This window comes from Sebastes umbrosus, chromosome 16 (genome assembly GCF_015220745.1).
Source record: "Sebastes umbrosus isolate fSebUmb1 chromosome 16, fSebUmb1.pri, whole genome shotgun sequence".
NCBI lineage: Eukaryota > Metazoa > Chordata > Actinopteri > Perciformes > Sebastidae > Sebastes > Sebastes umbrosus.
In genome coordinates, this window is record NC_051284.1 from 19,986,159 (window position 1) to 20,006,106 (window position 19,948).

General features: G+C 39.2%; 2 protein-coding genes across 2 annotated transcripts; both read right to left on the reverse strand.

The window, feature by feature from the left end:
• Nucleotides 1–105: 105 nt before the first annotated feature.
• znf292a (zinc finger protein 292a) lies at nt 106–15,912 on the reverse strand. Its single transcript, XM_037746795.1, has 8 exons — nt 15,728–15,912; nt 12,284–12,438; nt 10,490–10,568; nt 10,074–10,209; nt 8,666–8,868; nt 8,180–8,316; nt 6,787–6,928; nt 106–6,659 (listed from the first exon to the last, which is right to left on the reverse strand). The coding sequence occupies exons 1-8, from the start codon at nt 15,875–15,877 to the stop codon at nt 546–548; spliced, it is 7,116 nt and encodes a 2,371-aa protein (XP_037602723.1). The 5' UTR covers nt 15,878–15,912; the 3' UTR covers nt 106–545.
• Nucleotides 15,913–17,771: 1,859 nt separating this feature from the next.
• cga (glycoprotein hormones, alpha polypeptide) lies at nt 17,772–19,948 on the reverse strand. The gene is made up of 4 exons (XM_037746311.1): nt 19,686–19,948; nt 19,497–19,608; nt 19,204–19,388; nt 17,772–18,058 (listed from the first exon to the last, which is right to left on the reverse strand). Exons 1-4 carry the CDS (start codon nt 19,710–19,712, stop codon nt 17,984–17,986), a joined length of 399 nt encoding a protein of 132 aa, XP_037602239.1. The 5' UTR covers nt 19,713–19,948; the 3' UTR covers nt 17,772–17,983.

Consider the following 19,948-nt stretch of genomic DNA (forward strand, 5'->3'; position numbering starts at 1 on the left):
TCCATATGAAAAATTGTGCATGAATCTAGGAAGCTGAGGAACAAATGTACTCGACCGTGAACTAACTGTAAAACAACTGAGACAAAAAAAAGTCTGCAGACAATATTTTACAAAAGGAAACAGTAACATTTTATTGAACACTTTGTGGAAGACATGTAAATATTACAGATAGGTCTACTAGTGTTGAAAAAGGATGAAATAAATACAAACAGAACTTGAAATCCCATAGGGATATATAAAAACATAGTTTTTCTTTAAAAGTCTCCATTTAGCAAAAAGAAAAAAAAAAACATCTTCAGTACTAAGCATAAATACAAACATGTTTCTAAAATCTATGCCCTATAGATTACCTGGTTATTATAACTAACATACATACTTAAAATCATCCAAGACATTTTTTCATTAGGTACAAAATAGGCCATTTCATCGTTAACTGTGACCATAACTGTTAACAGTTGGGAATCTGATGCATTATCAAACAAACCATTCTGCAGCATAACTTCTCAAATCCTGAGTGAGATCGAGTTGAAAACAAAATATCGGGGCTATGAACCGCTATAAAGCCACTTTTTTATTTTGACTATGGGCTTCATGTCTTGTAGCTGCTTTAGCAGAAGATCAGCACCGTCTGAAAACCTTTTATCCATGACAATCTTGACATTGCTCACTGATTTGAGATTAAGCGGATTTCTGAAGTCTACTAGATTTCCACAGCCTCTGATTTCATCCGTTATTTTACTTTTCATTGCAGATTTCTGTCTTAGAGTTAGTTGTCTTTTGGACGGCAGTTCAGCACTAGATTTGTCATTTAATTTGCGTTTGGAAGAGTGGGTTGACTCTGAGGTTTCCAAGAACTTAAGGAAGGAGTCTTCAAGCCCTAAAGGCTTGAACGACCCTGGCGTGACCCCGTCGTCGCGTTGTTCTTGGGCTGTAGGGGTACCAGGATTTGAGTTCTCTCTTGAACTGTTAACAGTCGAACGGTTCCTAAGGGTCTGGATCCTCTCCGGACAAGCTGGTGTAGGATGTGCAGGCTTTCTGGGGCGGCCTCTTTTAGTCCCTCCGTCTGTCCCAGTGGAAGCTTGAGATTCTGCACTATCGTCGTTGGACAGCTTGCTGTCTTCTTGGCCTATTCGATCCACCGGCTCATCTGTTTTCTGTTCGCTGGGCTTCTCGGCGTCGTCTGGCTCAGTCTCCTCAGAAGATGAGCTCGACGCGCCCTCCGATTTGCTTGAATCTTTGAATCTGGAGCGTGAGTACTTTTTGCAGAAAATGAACTGGCTCCTGTGGTCTTCGATGTATCTTTCTGTGAGGCCATGAGTGGTGTAATGCTTAAATATACTTCTCTCAGCCCGCTCCACTGCATCGCAGCCTATTATCATGCATGGGTACTGCAGGGCGGACTTCTTGGTGCACATGGCTGACGCCTCTTCGTGTGATTTTAGTGTAGGCTTTCCAAAACTAGTCCAGTGTTCAATGGACTTCCCGTCTTTCTTTTTAGTGTTTTTCTTCTTCGATTTGAATTTGTTTTCAACATTCTCCTTCCCGTTAGCCTCCGTGAAGAACCCCATTGATTTAGTCCGTCTTCCGTCGCTCGTTTTAGGATCATAAACGTATCCGTGCTTTTTTATCAGGTGACGGAGGAGGTTCGATTTCGTAGTGTAAATGCGGTCGCATTCATCGTACTCGCACCTGAAAGTTGGATCAACCGAGCCGCTCTCGGAGATGGCGATCTCCTTGTGGTAGTTCTTAATGTGCTCAATGTACTTTTCCACGGAGCTGAAGGGGAGAGCGCATTCGGGCCGGTCACAGTTGAAAGTCCCTATGGTCATGCTGGCCATCATGGCGGTGGCTTTGTCGCGGGTGAACTTGTGAAGTAAAAGGTAATGCTGCACTAACCTCGTGATTCCCATGAACACCCTGGAACAGTTTTTAACTTGACACCTGACCTCATCGTCTTTGTCTACGCTCTGATGGCTCTCCTGTCCGTTGTTAACGCTCGTCTTTTCAACGTCAGGTTCGGGTTTGCTCGGGGGCAGCGACGCCTGATGCATGGCCCTGTAGTGGAGAATCAGATTTTGCTGGATGGTGAATGCGGCGGTGCATCCTTCGTGAACACAGCGATATGGTCTGTATGGACTGTAGGCGTTGTCTGTCTCACACATTTTTAAGCTCAACCTTTTCTGAGATCTCTCTTTTCTCTGAGATTCATCCTTCGTCGGTGTGCTTTTGGAGCTGCTGGCTTTCTCTGGGGAGGACGAAGCAGACGCAGTGGAAGGGCTCGACGTCGGCTCCTTAAAAGATGCATCTAATCGTCCTTGCTGCTTCTTCGCTTTTTTGCCAACCGGACTGCGTTTCTCTTTTAAACAGGATTTGTCTTTTTTCTTCATATCTGGACTCTTGTTTACAACAGCCACTTTAGTTAGTTTCTCTGGAGATTTTTTGTGCACTGGCTGTTCCACCTCACAGAACGGCCTATCAGTCATATAGTTTTGAGGTGGTGGTAGTTGTGCAACAATCGATACCTCAGACATGAAGCCCTGTTTATCTGCATCTCCTGGCGACGTGATTTGAGGACCTTGTGGATCATCGTCTGTTTGATCTGCGATTGCGATGTCGAGTGGTTCTTGTTTTATAGCAGGTAACATGACTGCGGATTGTGTCGTGCAACTTGGATTAGCATCAGCGGTCACACGGCTAATAAACACTTCATCTTTGTTCAGTCTAAATGCACGCCTGTTTCGAGCGCTGATCCTCAGCTTCTGCATTTCTGGCTTTGACAATCTATGGACCTTTTCATAGTGAATTCTCAAACCTGTCGTTCTCGTGAACGTTTTGGGGCAGATCTGACAGGGATATGGAGACAGCTTGGATGGGGTTTTCTTTAGATCTTCTATCATGTCATTAGAGTAGTCGTGCATTTTACTCAAGTGTTTGAATAACGCCTCCTTTGTCATGAATGAGTACTCGCACTCATCCTGGTCACATTTAAAAGGTTTGGGGACCTTTTCAGAGGGCTTGTCATCACTTTTACTCAGCATTTTACTTTTTTCAATGTCACGGGGAATGTCACGACTGACATTTTGCTCTAAAGCCAGAGCACTCCGCATCTTCCCTTGTGCCTCGATCAAATCCAACCTTTGAAAGGCATGTGAAATTTCCATCAGGTGATCCTCTTGATAATGCCCAGCGAGGGCTGGATTAACCAACTCTCCGGGCTTCTGTTGCTGGTTTTCATGGGAGACAGAGTTTGAATAGTCCATTATATTTGTATTCTGGGGCTCCTGTTTCAACACCATGGGTGAAGTCAAAGTGGTCAAGCTACAAGATTCCTGTGAGAAATCGCCATTTGACGCGTTGAATGGTGCTCCTGCTGCGTTGGCGTCAGGGACGTGGGGGTCATTGAGAAAATCCAGAAAAGATGACGGCAGATCTGCGGTTAGGTCGATTTCATCTACAGGCCGGCACTGTGAGCGTTTAGATAAGTGGCCTCCGAGAGACTTGGTGCTTGTGAACTCTCTGAAGCATCTCCTGCAGATGACTTTGCCATCCTTAATGATGGCCGGCCATTTGGTTCGCTTGCTCAACCTGGCGCGTTTTCCTTTCAGCGTGTCGGGGTCACCGGCCTTTTCATCTGACGGGTTAGCCTCACAGTCGGCATCGGGACACTCCTCATCGTAAGGGAAATCTGCGTTTGGACTGAGCATGCCGTCCACGGAGTTGTCCATATGTTCATAACAAGGAACGGACACATTCTCTGTTTTAATTATTTCATGTGTAGCTTTTAATGCAACTTGAGCCTCTGGGCTTAGACATTTCATGGGTATATCGACTGACGAGTCTTGAGTGAGACAAGAGTTTTCACTCTGAGCATATGGAGTGTGGTAACTTCCTTCAGGGAGGCTATCAATTGTTGAGATACTGTTTCCATTATCCAGCTGGCTCGTCACACTGCTTTTTCCTCCCACATCTACGCCGTCTCCACTGCCCTCTGGATGCATTAGCCCATACTGATTCCCTCCATTATGTATATGCCCTCCATTGTCAAGCATCAGAGAGCTTGACACATACTGAGACATCAAACTTGAAACTGAAGGAGCGTGTGACATAGACGGACCTTGCATAGCTGCCATTGAATGATCTCTATCAGGCGGGTGAGACGCTGCGGTTTGATAAGAGTCTGCCTGCCAATGAGGATAGCTCCGATGGGGGTACTCGTTCATGTTGAGGTTGTCTGGATAGTTATTCATGGGAGGTGAAGACCACGACTGGGACACGTCTGGCTGCATCATTCCGCTGGGATTATTCTGGCTTCCCCATGACGGGTACATTGTGGGGTTTACCATCGGAGTGATGGGCACAGGCTCCATTGATCCAGAATAACACTGGGCGGGCGAGGCTGAAGATCCCATTGGGTAATCCATCTGCTGCATCCCAGGTTTGTTGCATAGTACTCCTGGCTGATGTGACGGCCTGTTCCCAGGGTGCTGATTCGGTGAAGCTGGCCCACCTGGAGCCCTTTTTGATGTAATTTTGGCCACTTTGTTATACTTCTTTGCCAATTTCCAATCTTCAAATATTTCCGGGTGTTGCTTCTTCACATGCCTGGACAGACTTTTGTTTGTGCTGTACGCCCTTGTGCATTCACTATACGGGCAGCAATGCAGATTCTCCTCGTTGCCAGCAGTTGCAGCAGGCGTGCTGGAAGGGTATCCTTGCAGCGAAGAAGGGATTTCAGTCTTGATTTGACTCGGAGAAATTATTTGTGGAATCGCTTTTGGAAGTTCATTGCCCCGTACATTATTAAGCCCCTCTCCCTGTTGACTTGCAACAGGGTTTGGTGCACTTGGTACAGGATTTACTGGTGGAGGGATCTCACCTTGCCCAGCCACATTATGGTGCGCATGTGGAGCCTCTGGTGCTGGTTCCACATCGGCTGGTGCTGGAGTGGGGTTTGTCAGCGGAGTGTAGCATTTCTCTGGTTCTTTCATTTCAGCACGTGCTGCAGAATTCAGCATGCTTTCAATCGAGTGTTTCACTCTCAGCGGAATGGGTTCTTTACCGAGCTCTGGTAAGCTGCACGGTGATGCCTCCTTCATATATACACCTGTGTTATTCCTTTCAATGCAGGCGACTGCAGAACAGGTGTCTTCATTGCTCTGGGTGCTCTCGGGTGGTGGTTCTACTTTTGGAGTCTCGGGAGGGTTTTGACTCGTGATGGGCAAACTGTGTACTGCAACGTTTGTACTGTGATGCTGTTGGTGAGACAAGAATTGAGTCTGTGAGTAGAATATTTTGCCACAGTTTTCCGTTTGGCAGGTGTAGGTAAGGTAATGCTGAGCCTCGTGATCATACAACAGGTAGGCCTCACTGAAAACTTCGCCACAGTTGGGGAACATGCACTGGGCCTTGAATTCGGGATGTGTTTTTCTATGCATCAGAAGCTCGGAGTTGGAGTTAAAGTTGGCCTTGCAGTCCAGCTGTATGCAGATGTATGGTTTGCTGCCACAGTGCATCTGTAAGTGATCATTAAGGTGTCTGACGTTAACAAACTGCCGTCTGCAATACTGGCACACCACCTTCTGTTTTTGTATCTCTAAAAACCTCATGGCCTCTTCGTCGTCCTTGTGAGATCTGACGTGAGCCATGAGGTTGCGGAAAAACTTGAACGCCTTGGAACAGTTTTTGACGGGACAGAAACAGTCTTGACTTATATGAATGTCCGATGTAGTTTGTTCTATCTTAACAGGAGACGCCAATTGGTCGCCAACTTGCGATTCAATTTTAACAGGACTAATGCTCACCTTGGCAGCGACTTTTGAATTTTTTGATGGACTTTTCGGGGACTGAGGTGGTTTGGTTACCTTCCTAGCAGCTTTCATCGCAGCTAGTCTCTCTTTGCAAGATTGCTTTACATGTGATGCTACATGTGGCTCTAAAATCTCCCTAGTTTCAAAACTGTCTGCACAAATTGGACACAGATACACTCCATCTTTGAAGTGCTTCTGCGCGTGGCGAACAATCCTGTGACCCAAGAACTCCTTGTCGCACAAAACACAATACTGCATGTAGGCTCGCCAGTTTCTGAAGCGGGCAGACACAAAACCCTGCTCCCGGAGTTTTTTAGCCTCTCGGTTTTTTTCTCTTTCATCCGTGATTTCATTGAGTTCATTTGTAGTGGTTAGCAGGAAATCCTCCAGGTCTCTGTATTCAGGGAGTTTGCCAAGTGCGCTTTCCACCTCCTGTTCGTCTGTGTCGTTGAGTGTGTCAATAGATGACACAATAGCTGCCTCCTCTCCCATCAGTGCCAAGCAGTTGCGTTTCAGTGTTTTCCAGTCCCAGAACTCTGGATCAAAAGGCCACTGTGTCTTGAAGGCCAGCAGTAACTCACAGCGTAAAGAATTGGGCACTGGTAGACTCTCGTCCTCCTCGGGCTTTTGGTCGGGTTCGTTGTACAGTGACTCCACAGCATAATACGAGTCGACGGTAGGCTGGAGGAGGAACTCGGTCAGCTGGCACGCACGCTTGACCTCCAGATCAGTCGGCAAGATGCAGGAAATAGTCTTGCAGATGGTGGACTTGCTATCTTTATGGTCACTGGATGTCATTTTTAGAGCTTGAATGCACATTTCCACGCACACTGGAAGACCCACTTCTCCAACCTATGGAAATAAAACAAATAAAAACAAAAATTAAAATAAAACTAAATTGCCAAGTGTTTTATTTTAAGGCCCCCTTAACAGATACAATCATATCATATGGGTCATTGTTATAGACTACTTCTCTTACCTCATTTTGGATTACTTTGATTAGAAACAGAATATGACAGACGCTCCTGCAGAGATGAGCCATCTCTTTGCTGTGTCCAAGAAATGCATCAGCTGACGACTCTAAACGCATGAGTAGCTTACTCCAGAACAGTGTGAGTTCCCTGCAAAACATCACAAACACAACTGTTAAAAACAACTTTTTAATTTGAAACTAAAAAGTATATATATTCAGATTACAGATGACCACAAATCTACATAGTTTTAACTTCAACTGTATCAAAGAGTGTGAGTCATTTATTCACAGTTGGCATATCTTCCCTCGAGTACTAAGCTATAAAGAGACATGGACCTTCAAACACAAAGAGTCATCCTCTCCAACAGGCTCAACAGTGAGGGTATCTTTGTGCACATGATTATTACAGAGATTATTTCAGGTTAGAGATGCACCGTTTGCAATTTTCTTGGCCTATTACGATTCCCGATTTTTTAAGAGTCTATCCTGCCGATTCTGATTTTCTTTCTAAGAACTTTAATTGACAGGAAGACTACAGACTGACATTTCTTCACCACCGCCCCGAAAAATAATTTCAAACGATCAAAACTTCTAAATGTTATCCTTTTACTTTATGATTGTCATCTTTAGCGGTTATTTAAAAACACACAATTCAAATGATTAGGAAATACATGATTGTATTTTTATTTAAATATTTTCTTTTATTAAAAAAAATCTTGTCATTAATAGTTCTAATTATATATTATAATCTGCTTAGAACTAACGTTAGTGTTAAGAAGTTAAACAGGTCATAAATTCCTCTCTATTATCCATTTTATATTGCTGTGAAAACATCTCTATTCAAGTTTCTCACCAAAAACTTAATTTTACAAGATTACATTTGAACGTATCATGATAGGGTTATAATTTACCTTCGCCCAATGCTCATCTGGAGCTTGAAAGCACTATAATGTAACTCAATTGAACCTCCGTTAACGGAGCTCTGTGATTACTCTGAGCAGCATCATGGGAATAAATTACGATATAATAAGTTTCTGATTAAGTTAGTTGTTCTAAATGTTTTTAAGGTTGTTCCTCCACGGCTTATTTTGCAGTTGTGACAAATTGCAGCTTTATGTCTTCTTCACTCATGCTGAAGAACTTCTACACCAACGACATGTTGAGTGTGTGTGTGACTGTGACGTTACTGTCTGTGCCGCTATGTGCCGACGTAAAACCAACATTCGGCGGTGTCACTAAATGTGACCGCCAAAAAAAATAAGAAATATGAGATTGATCGGCCGGTCACCACTCATGGCCGATCAGCTGAAAACCATCCAGTTTCGATCGTGACCACTGTATTCCTGAGAGTAATTCTGTGTTCTAAAAGTATTTATCTGAAACAAACTGCAACACTTACCAGGCACAATAAACATCTCCTTGAAGCAGCTGTCGCTTGAGAAAGGCAGAACATAAGCAGAGAGCTCCTTTCTCGTCCCCCTCTGACTCCAAGTTGCAGATCATTTCAAGAGCATCTTTACAGTCTATCGACGCAATCTACCAGCAAGAAAGAGAGAAACAATCACCGAAACAGTCAATTTAAATGAAATCAAATAACTATCTGTCACATTTGACAAAACTGTTGGGACATTTTGTTATCAAATATCAAACAAATGCTGAGTGATTACTAGGTTTTGCTTGTTTTTGGAAAATAACAGTCCGTCTTCATTCCAATTGTCCATTTGTTTTAATGATCATGTTACAAAAAAACATTTAGATTTCAATTTTCTGATTGTGGATTGGGAGATTTGCTGGGTTAATAAAAGATATAACATCGCTGATCAGTTGTTGAGCACTTGTTCAAGTGTTACATGTAATGACTGTGTTGCTGTGTGTCATTTCTTACCTCTTCCATTAGCTGCTCCTGATTTTTTGTCATACAGATGCAAACCAAGTAGGTTTGCTTGAAGTTTCCTTTTCCTTCGTATCCCGGATACTCTGAGCACATCTTTGCGAGGACAGCAGCTTTATTGACGCTGTCCACTTTGATTAGGTGCTTTATTCTCATGTTCAGAAGCGTGGCACCTTCCAGCTCAAGGTACTCATGAACTAAGAAACAAAAAGTAAAAAAGGACAAATAGACAAAAAGATAAGAAATTGCAGATGACATGCAGACAATTATAATACACACATTGAATAATTATAATTTCATGCAATTACAGTTGTACAAGTCAGCGCGGTGCATCTTCAAACTAGGGGTGGGAATCACCAGAGGCCCCACGATACAATATTATAATGATATTTAAGTCACGATACGATCTTATTGCGATTTTAAACATTTTGCGATATGCTGAGTATTGCAATAAGGTATATAGCGTTTTATGTAACAAATCCTTATATATATATATATATACAATATTAATAGTTTATATAATAAAAGATCGATACTTGACGTCCGTGTATTGATACAATATTGTATATTTTTCCCACACCCCTACTTCAAACCCAGTGGTGTAATGTAATGAAGTAATAATACTTTGTCACAGTTGGGAGTATCTGTACTTTACTTGACTTTTTATACTTCTGTCAATTTTCACTTTTTTACACCACTACATTTCCTAAATAAAATGTGTACTTTTACTCCGATACATTTCCCCTAAGCATCTTCGTTACTCATTACTATTGCAAGCAAGCAGGTTTGGTGAATCCGTGGTCCTAGCTGGCAAGTTCGTTCATTCATGGGAAAGGCAAGTGCAAACAAAGTGCAGTCAAAACGGTAGTTAGGTTTAGATTTCTGCTCAAGTCCAGGCAGGCTGCATGTCAGATCATGCTACATGCTATATGGAAAAACTGGATTTTGCTCTTTAAATCCTTTAAGTTGTGGAGACAGTGTTTTTCTTCAAGTCTAATGTAGCCTCCATTTTTAAGGTGGTGTACATGTTAAGAGGAATAATAAGAGCACGGTCACACATGTGCAAATGCAGGTGAGTGACCATCAGCTGCCGAGGCAATTTTTTAACTGAAAGTTCACCAAAGTGAACTGCATTTCAAATGCAAAGATGCAAATTAGCTTTTTTTATTAACAGTATTTACTTGCACTTTTACTTTCAATACTTAAGTACATTTAATATCACAAAAATCACTATACTGATATGATTGTACAGTAAATATCAAACACTTTTACTCAAGTAATATTCTAATAGGTGACTTTAACTTCTACTAAAGTCATTTTCTGGTTAGATATCTGTGCTTTTATTCAAGTGTGGCTTCCAGGTACTTCATCCACCACTGCTTCAAACCCAGTGAGAACTAACCTTGCTCAGTTTGAGGGTTTTGATAGGACAGGATGCTGCTCAGCGTGGTGTTGGACCAGACGCCATCCTGTTGCGCCAGAACTGAGAGCAGGCAAAGCTGCGTGCTCCCACTTTCTTGCAAGAGGCTGTGTGCCAACTGCAACAGAAGATAAATAAGGATGTAGTAACCTAATTACTAAAACAGCAGTGAGTCATACTTAATGTTATACAGTCTAGAGTCTAAAATAACTGTTATGACAACAGAATGTGTCACCAGTTTATATTTCTTCAAAAGCAGCAGTGATCATTTCATGCTCACATGGTTTTATTACTTTTAAATGATGAGCTAAACCAAATGCACTCTAATTACTAAACAACTTGTCTTTGCTTATCGCTGCAACGATAAGCCTCAGGAAAAAGTCCCTGGGAATACTGACCTTCACGGAGGACTGAAACTCCTCCCATAAGGCACCAGGGACATGCTGGGGCATTAAGAGCAGCAGCTCCGCACAGCTCCTATGAATCCAACACAGTCATTTGTTTTAAAGCCACATTTAGGTCAAGGATGTGCACACACACTCCACAAATTACAAGAATAACTATACACACAGTGTGGTGCTGTAAAGTCAGTCAGCGTGGCATTTTGGAAATATAATAAAGATGACAAAGAGGAGGAATGGGGGTGTAAATCCGTAGCGGTGAGACACTTTAGTTACATGGATCAATAAAGGTGTACGTGTAGGTGTTGTTAAATAGTATTTGTTGTTTTTCATATAATGAAAAACCGCTCAGAGTGGCCAGATCGGAAACTGTGATCAATAATGTTCAAAAAGAAAAAAGTGAAATCCTTGACATTAACAATTGTTGCCTCTGTGACTCTTCATTGTGTGTGTGCACTGCATCTCCACGTGCAAAAAACAAAGTCTGCAGCTCATCCCAAATATGTCGAAGCTCCCCAAGAGGTAGCCTACATTTCTATTCTGCTTACAGCCTCAAGGACTTTGCCTTTATGGCTACTTCAAGAGCACTTTGTGTGGATATCGGAGTATATCCTGTAAACTGTTTGCAGAGTATTCCACAACTTTTCATGTCTAAATTTACTTTGTGATTTGGGTGTGTTTTGTTTTAATTATTATTGTCAAATATTGTGCATCTTTTGTGTAAGATCGCTGTCTGTCTTTGCGATCACTAATAAGGAAACAAAACTACACCAGTGGAACAGAAAAGCAAACTAATTGTCTAATGTTGTATGCACATGCAAAACCTGTAACCCATACTTTGCCACATCAACTTTGCTTTTAACTTTAGTTTACCTGACTTCTGGAACAAAATTCAGCAACTCATTCAAATCAATTCACTCCTAGTAGGGCTGCAACTAACAATTATTTTCATTGTCGATTATTCTCTTTATTAATTGATTAGTTATTTGGTCTATAAAATATCAGAAAATGGTGAAAAATGTTGATCAGTGTTTCCCAAAGTCCAAGATTAAACCTTCAAATGTCTTGTTTTGTCCACAACTCAAAGTATATAAATAGAATATAATATGCAAATAATATAAATTGAGTTTACTATCATAGAGGAGTAAAGAAACTGGAAAATATTCACATTTAAGAAGCTAAAATCAGATTTTTTTTTACCTTTTTTTCATTAAAATACCAATTTAATAGTTGACAACTAAACGATTAATCATTGCAGCTCTCAATCGTACCTTTTGATTTTAGAAATTTGATCTTAAATCTCCCGACTACTACTTTCTTTTGCATAAGTGTGTTATATTTTACATTATAATCTGTTAAATGATCTATCGTAAATTGCAAGATTCTAGGGCTTTTGTATATTACTGTACTTTATTTTACATCTTAAAATATCCGAATGTATTTATCAAATTATTTGTTAAAGATATTGCATCTTCTCTGTTTTATCATTGTTGTTGTTTTGGTTTCCTCTTCTTTGTTTTGTTATTGACCTCAATGTTCTCTCGAGTATAAATAAAGGTTGAATGAATGAATGAATGAAATGAACTTTACAATACTACAGGAAAGTTAAGACTTAATGAAGAAGATGATTTCCCCAACATACAATTTGAGCATTATGCATCATTAATGTGTAACAGATATTATTACAGGTCAAGTTTATAAGGAAGATGCTGTTAGAAAGAATAAGAGAAATAATACAGGATTTTGAGAAATCGTATTTCCAATGACACCCATGTCGGAGTTCCTACTCACAGTGCTAACTTTTCAAGTAGGAGTGGCCCGTTTTCACATTCGGAGGAGAGACAGGAGGCAGCCTTAGCGAAGCTGAGGATAGCCACAGTGTAGACCCCCAGCAAAGGCAGTGGATCCTCATCAGTTTTCCAACGACCAGCATGTTCCACAAGGACCTGGAGAGCATACAAATACTATAATTAGAATAAAACCATTGATAGGTTGGTTGTTTTTTAAGGATCCTAGTATATAATAGCAGGCTAAGAAATACCTGGAAAATGAGAACATAAAAATCTAACAAACAGACAATGTGTATAAATCACTAATATATTTCTTTAAAACAAATAGTCCTTCATCAAGCAAAAAAATGTTTCTGTTTCTAGCTTCTCAAATGTGAAGATTGCTACTTTTCTCTATTTCATAATCATTGTAAATTATATTTCTTTGGGTTTTTGCAACTGCCTGGAAGAAAAAACATTTGGAGTCATTGCCTTTCACACTGGGACATTGTAATAGGCATGTTTAGGCACTATTTTCTGACATTATATAAACTCAACAAATAATCAATCTTCAATCTAAAACTGACAGATTCATCAATAATGAATCACAATCAGTTTTATTTGCCTTGTACATACATACAAGGAATTTGACTCCAGTTTTATGCATCTCTCTGAACGCACTTACACAGAAATGTGAAATATGAAAGTTGCCGGTTATCATACCACATATGGGTATGTTTTTTTTTTATCTAAAGTATAGAATAAACTAACGTAAGTGAGTGTTTGGGTTAAACATACAGACAGGAGCAGTCTGGCTGCGCTGCTGCACACCTACAGTACATGTTGATTGTTAATAATCATAGGTCATTATTTTAAAAGCTCACAGCTGATGTTTTTCATTTAGTAATTAAAAACATGCTAAATTATAATGCTGCTAGAAAAAAAACTAGGCCTGTGTATCGGCAGGAATCTGGTGATATGATACTTCAGGGGTTACGATTCAATATATTGTGATGTATTGCGATACTGTAAGCAAGTCGATATATATTGCAATATTTTTTAATCTAATTTTAGGAAAACTGTCATAAATATAAAGAACACACAACCATATGCATAAAATCAGAGAAACAAAAGTTGACTTTTTTGATGCAATCAGAACAGTGGGATCTGCATTTGCATTTATCACAGTCTCTGAAACATCCAACATCATAGCACTACTTTGAGAGGACACATACACAAAGAGGGCACATCTCTTCACAAATGAAATAAAGTATTGACTGAGTTCCTCTTTGCATGTAAACTATTCATTAAAAATCAATAGTGTTTTTGAGAATCGATACAAAATATAATATTGTGATATTCGAACTTTTCTTACACCCCTAATGTAAACTAATATGCTTAGTTATAACATAACATATTATAGTTACATGCTATTTTTATCAGGTTTATAATTCTCATTCCTTTAAGGGTCTTTGTAACTGATAATAATTAGGGATGCACCGATCCGACTTTTTCAGTCCTGATATCGATGCCTGGGCTTTTGGTACCAATCCAATACCGAGTACCGATGCGATACCAGCGTTTAATCAATAAACTGAATGCTTCGCTGTGTGGAAGAGACTGGGATCATTCTTCTATATCTTATAGCTTTCCTCACTCCGTAAAACATGTAGCAAATAAATACATAGATATAAATTTACTGAACTGTTATTTAATATTAAAATAAGAAATGGTGCACTGGCGACTTGGTAAAAAAGATCCTAAAAAATAACAATTCAAGTGTAAACCTTCTTAATGCTGCAACAAACTGGTCAAAACGTAAACATAAATTTAAATTCCAATATATAATGTATGTAGTATATAAACATTAAATGTAATTGAATAGATCAGCCCCATTATCACCGATACCCGATCCAGCTATTTGAGTCAGTATCGGCCTGATATTCGATCCGGTATCGGTTCATCCCTATTAATAATGATAATATTAAGATTTATAATAGTGTAATACCATATACCGTGATATTTTCTCATTCCTCTGTACTACGACTGAGTACAAAGATGTGATAGCAATTTAGATTAAATGGAAAAAGTAAAACTTTGTGGTTTGCTTTGATTTCAAAAAGTCACAAATAACTTTTAGATTAAGAAAAAAGAAAAACTATCATGGATGGAGAAAAAAAATACATTTGGATCAATATTTACTGTTATTACATACTGATTATAAAAATTCAGGCAAGATGTGGACACCTAAGACAACAAAGCATCAGTTATGTGTGGCTCTGCAAGCAAAAAAAAAAAAAAAACTTTTCACCCTCCCTTTCTTTTTTTTTCACCCAGCTCAAGTAACACCTCACCTTCATCAATGAAAACTCCCTCCATTTCTTCCACACACACACTAATAATATTCACACAAGATTCAGCATTACATCCTGAATGAATCCATTATATTCCTGCAAGTTTGTGAGCTAAATCTCCATCAGTATTTTAACAGCATGCAACCCAAAAGGCTCATCCCCCCCCTTTTTTTTTTTTTTTTTAACTCAAAATAACTTAAAAAGTTAAAGTAGGACAGAAAACAAACCAATAATCCAAACTTAATTTGGTGCAGTGACAGTAATCCTTGCAGTAAATCAGCTAAATGGAGACCTTGCATGTAATTTTTTCGTGGTCAAATTAATTAGAGGAGGATGTGTAATGGAGTCAGTGACCACTGCCACACTTTCCCTTTTTCAAATCTCAGTCTCAGCTGCTATAACATTTAACATCTTTTTATCTTAAAGCTGAGCTATACCACTGTAATAACTACTAGCTGGATTAATTAGTGCAAAAAGGCCTGGTCTAGGCTAGCACCTTAGAAAGAAAAAAAAAAAAATCATTGATCTTTCCGTACAATAAAAAACAGCTCCCCTTTTTTAACACCAAGCTAAAAAAAAACTAAACATGGAGATGCATCGTTATAACAGCTTATAATAAAAAAATGACTTGTGCATATCAATGCAATCGCCCTGTAAAAGATGGCTAACCTAGCTACCCTTTTTTTTTTTTTTTTTGCACACAGCATGACCACTGCACAGGACAGGGGACCCTGCATACCAGCTAGCAGCATTCATCAGCTATTAGCTCTCCTTATGGCCCTGGAAAATACCAGTAATGCTGTGCACGGCGCTCACACACTAGGGTGACTTCTCCTCACACTTTTGCATGTATAAGTTAATGCAATATATAAACATTATTGGAGATAAATGGGTGAAAAAAAAAACATAGTGGAGTTTTTTTTCCCCCATCTTTGAAATTAGCTACAGCTAAGCTCTCCTTTAGCTACATTGTTGTAGCAGAAAACGTAGACGCGCATCCTCGGCCAGGAAGCCAGAGGGGCTGCAGGCTGAGCTGCTGCTGCTGGCCGGGATGTTGCATGCAGCAGCAGCAGGGAGAGGAAGAGGAGGACGGTGGTCGGTGGAGGTCTAACCTGGCAAAACTCCTGGCAGAAATGCAGCGAGGCTTCCAGCGGAGACTGCTCTGTCTCTCTCAAAGCTGTAGTCAAAGCGTGGAAGCGCTCTCGGAGCTCCTCGGTGGCTTCCCGTGTGTCATATTCCTTCTCTGTCTCCCCCTCCGCCATCTTCACAACACAATCACGACCGCGTACGCACAGATGTTACGTTGCTGCCAGACCCCGCACACGCACGCGCACGCAAGAGCAAGAGCAAGAGCAAGAGCAGAGCAGAGAGAGGGGGGAAGGGAAGAAACTACACCACATACACACATGCATGATGTCAACAAAGCATCCATGGCCTTTTACAGTGATCACACACACTCTGCAACACACACACCCACACAGACTGGACTGTTTACTCATCAGCTTAATCTCAGTGTGATTGCTCCTGCATGAAGACCACCATGCTTATTACCATCCATGCAAAAGATATACTGTAGGTCAGCTATGACCTGCAGTATAGGTTAGGCTGTATGTTATCAATGTTATCGAATAGCACCTTTAATATTCATCAACATTTAAAATTGTGGACTTTAGATGTTTTCCGATGACAAGAAGAAGATGTGTATTTTCCTTCTATTTTCAAACATGCATTGGTGCAATTTATTTATCGATTTAGCGTAAAAATAGCCAAAATTTTGCATAAGTTTGGAGCGTTATTTAGCCTTCTTTGCGACAAGCTAGTATGACACGGTTGGAACCAATGGATTCTTTAGGTTTTCTAGGTTCATATGATAAATTTAAGCCCGCTACAACCTCCAAAGGATCGATTGCGTTTATGCATTAAAGAAATCAGTGGCGTTAAAACATATTTGCGTAACTTTAACTTTGAAAGCCCTAGTCACACATCTAAAAGCAAAAAAAACTTTCAGATGCTGGACCCTGGAAAAAATCTTATTAAATGAGGGTCTGCGGTCTAATTTGTGTAAGTTTAGGGGTCCTTGACGTGAAAAAGTTTGGGAACGACTTGTATAGTACTTACTATAACTTCTTGAAGTTTTACATTACCCTCAACATGTGGCTTAATTCATTTCCACAAATAAACTGATGGGATTACCCTAATTTTCTACACATCACCATCTACTCACACTAGAAATTAATTAAGCATTTCATTTCAAAATAATTTAAATTCTGAAGCTCTTCTGTTGTTTTTCATCATATCACACAATTTACTCAGTTGTCATGGAATTGTAGAGGTTAAAACTATCATAACTTTTCCTTTCTTTTTGAGTAATTTAATGACTTCTGTCCGATGTTGGCTTCAATTTCAGTTCTGTTCGGCTACTTGACATATATTTTGGTCGCCAATTGTGATTGATTGGTTGACTGATTGAGTCGAATTTGTCATGGCACAAACCCGTTATCAACCTCAAAGTCAATTTTCACTTTCAGTTCCTTATGTTACTATTTCTTACTTAATGTAACTAAGTAGGCCTACATTTACTTATGTACAAGTTTGACGTACTTGTAGCCAACTTTACTTGAGTATTTCCATTTCTTGTCACTCTCTACTTCTACACCTCAGAGAGAAATATTGTACTTTTTAGTCCACTACATTTATTTGATACCATTAATTACTTATCAGATTCAAATTAATAAAACAAAATATAATCAACTAATAAATGATGATGTATTATTATATATTAAACTACCTAGCAGTATATAGAGTCATTAAAATGAGCTCCACCATTACCAACTGCAACATTAACGTGATTAACACATTAATGCATCAATAATTATAATACAATAGTATAATATATATTATTCTGCATAATGAGTGCTTTTATTTTTGGTACTTTAAGTATATTTTGGTGTATATACTTTTGTACTTTAAGTACAATTTACATTTACTTAAGTAGAAGGGTGGAGTACTTTTTCCACATCTGTTACACATCATTACATTAATTTAGCAGACACAGTTGTCTAAAGCAACTTAGCGATGTGTAACACACCCAAAAAATTGCTCCCAACACACACACACACACACACAGTGTCAGACACATTCATGAAGATGCAACATCTGGGATGCACATTTTAATTGCTTTTCAATCTACAATTAATCATGCACTTCTATCAACGCAAATATAGGCTAATTACACAGACACAGACTTGCTACAAAAATATTATCTGTCAACACGTGAACAAACATTTTAAAACAGAAATGAGCTTGTGCATATTAAAAGAAACACAGCGTGTTGCCAAGCCGAGTGCTGCAGGATGCTCTCCAGTTCTTCATATCTTATGGAAGTAGCAGGTGCTGCAGTGGCACATTGTGTGGTTTTTCACCGGTATGCCGGACACCATCGTCTGAAAGAGGCACAAATGAGGAGGAAGACACAAGAGGGATTATTAATAAAGTCAGCAGTAGGTATATATGATCAAAATTATCTTTTTAGCAGTGTGAGCAGTCAAAATGTTCTAAATACCTTTGAACAACAGAAACCAGAATTAAACTGCAAACTAAATTAATTAAATAAAATACTAAGTACTTGGATCCTTTATTTAAATAGAAGTAATACCACAATGTAAAAGTTACTCTATTACAAGTAAAATTACTGTATTTAAATTCCTACTTTAATAAAAGGACAGAAGTATTATCAGAAAAATGTAAAAACAAAATAAAAAATAAAAAAGTACTCATTATACAGAAAGGCTCCTTTCAAAGTGTTATATTATTATAGAATATTATATTGTTCTGTTTTTATCACACACGGGTACATTTTAATGTTGTAGTTCTTCGTCAATTTAGATACTTTATATATTACTGGGTAGATGAGTAGTACAGTACTGCATCATATCATAAAAGCATATATGCTTTTTAATGTAAAAAGTAACTATTAAAGTCTCAAATAAATGTGGTGGAGTAAAAAGTACAATATTTACCTCTTAGATGTAGTGGAGGAGAAGTATAAAGTAGCATAAAATGTAAATACTCAAGTAAAGTTCCTCAAAATTGTACTGGAGTAAATGTACATGTAGTTACTTTCCACCATTGTGCATTGTACAATAACGGGTCTGTTATGTTATAGAATCTTTTCCTCAGAATTGCAGTGGAGTAAAAGTATACAGCATATAACTGAATTATTTAAGTTAAGTACTTCAAAACTGTATTCAAGTAAATGTACTTTCTTACATTTCTGTAGTTTCTTTTCACTACTGCTGACCTAACATGACCAAATCCTCGGAAATATAATGTGAACATAAATTAAAACCTTAAAATTATATATAATCTATAATATAGAATTTAAACTAAAACTACAACAGAAATATTCTAGTCTATTTCCAAAGTGGAGCCTTTTTGTTTCAGAGTATTTTATCTGCAGATTTGGTGAAATATTCAATCAACATAAGCCTATAATTTCCTACAAATACTCATTTCAATAACCTACAATGTAAAGTAAATAGTATGTAAAGAAAAGTTTTCCTGCCATGTCTTCTGTCTGTACTTGTACCTCATAGCTGTGCTTTGCAACACAGCATGTTGCCTCCGAGGTGATGTTCTTTGGGATGGTCATCGTCTTCATGGCCTTGAGAGGAGTTGGGTACGCTCTGGAGAAGCAGCAGCCCATGCACTGGTAGACCGGACGATCCATGGAGAAAATTTTGTTCTTCCTCAGCGTGCACTCCTCACAGCCCACTGGAGAAAAACGACACTATTTATCAGCTTGTGATACAGTGCCAGTGAGATTAAAAGCACAGTGTACAATCTTTGTGAATAGAGGGAAATAAAAGTAGTAAATCTTACCGTTTGACAAGTCAATGTTGGGGTAAGAATCAGCTATGTAAAGAAGAAAAGACAGCAGAAGAAGAGACAGTCCGGCTGATTTCACTGAGCCCATTGTGGTTGCAGCAGTTACCTGATAATACAGAGAAAAAAGAAAATGGTCAATCAAAGATCAGTTGAATCGAAAAATGAGATATGATAGAGTACTACCATGTTGAGAGAAAGCTCCCCCTTCATTGTGCCTCTGAGCAGGACGGCTTTTTATTGAGTGCTTCTGCTTCCCTTCATGTCGTTTTATACCCGTCGGTCTGTGACCTCTTCCTGGATTAGCTGAAACCTACCAACCTTATCAACGATCTCCCTGACTCACTGGCCACGCTGCAACCTTTCTCATAATCCCTTTAAAAGGACAAAATGATAAGAACAAATCATGGAAAGACAAAACATACTTCCATCATGCTTCCGTCCTGACT

Coding starts and splice junctions, on each gene's coding strand:
- cga (XM_037746311.1), bottom strand. CDS start 19,712: ATGAAGGGGGAGCTTTCTCTCAACATG. Junction 19,389..19,496: donor CAACATTGACTTGTCAAACG/GTAAGATTTACT, acceptor GTTTTTCTCCAG/TGGGCTGTGAGGAGTGCACG. Junction 18,059..19,203: donor TTGCAAAGCACAGCTATGAG/GTACAAGTACAG, acceptor TGCCTCTTTCAG/ACGATGGTGTCCGGCATACC.
- znf292a (XM_037746795.1), bottom strand. CDS start 15,877: ATGGCGGAGGGGGAGACAGAGAAGGAATATGACACACGGGAAGCCACC. Junction 8,317..8,665: donor AGGAGCAGCTAATGGAAGAG/GTAAGAAATGAC, acceptor TCTTGCTGGTAG/ATTGCGTCGATAGACTGTAA. Junction 6,660..6,786: donor TCAAAGTAATCCAAAATGAG/GTAAGAGAAGTA, acceptor TTATTTCCATAG/GTTGGAGAAGTGGGTCTTCC.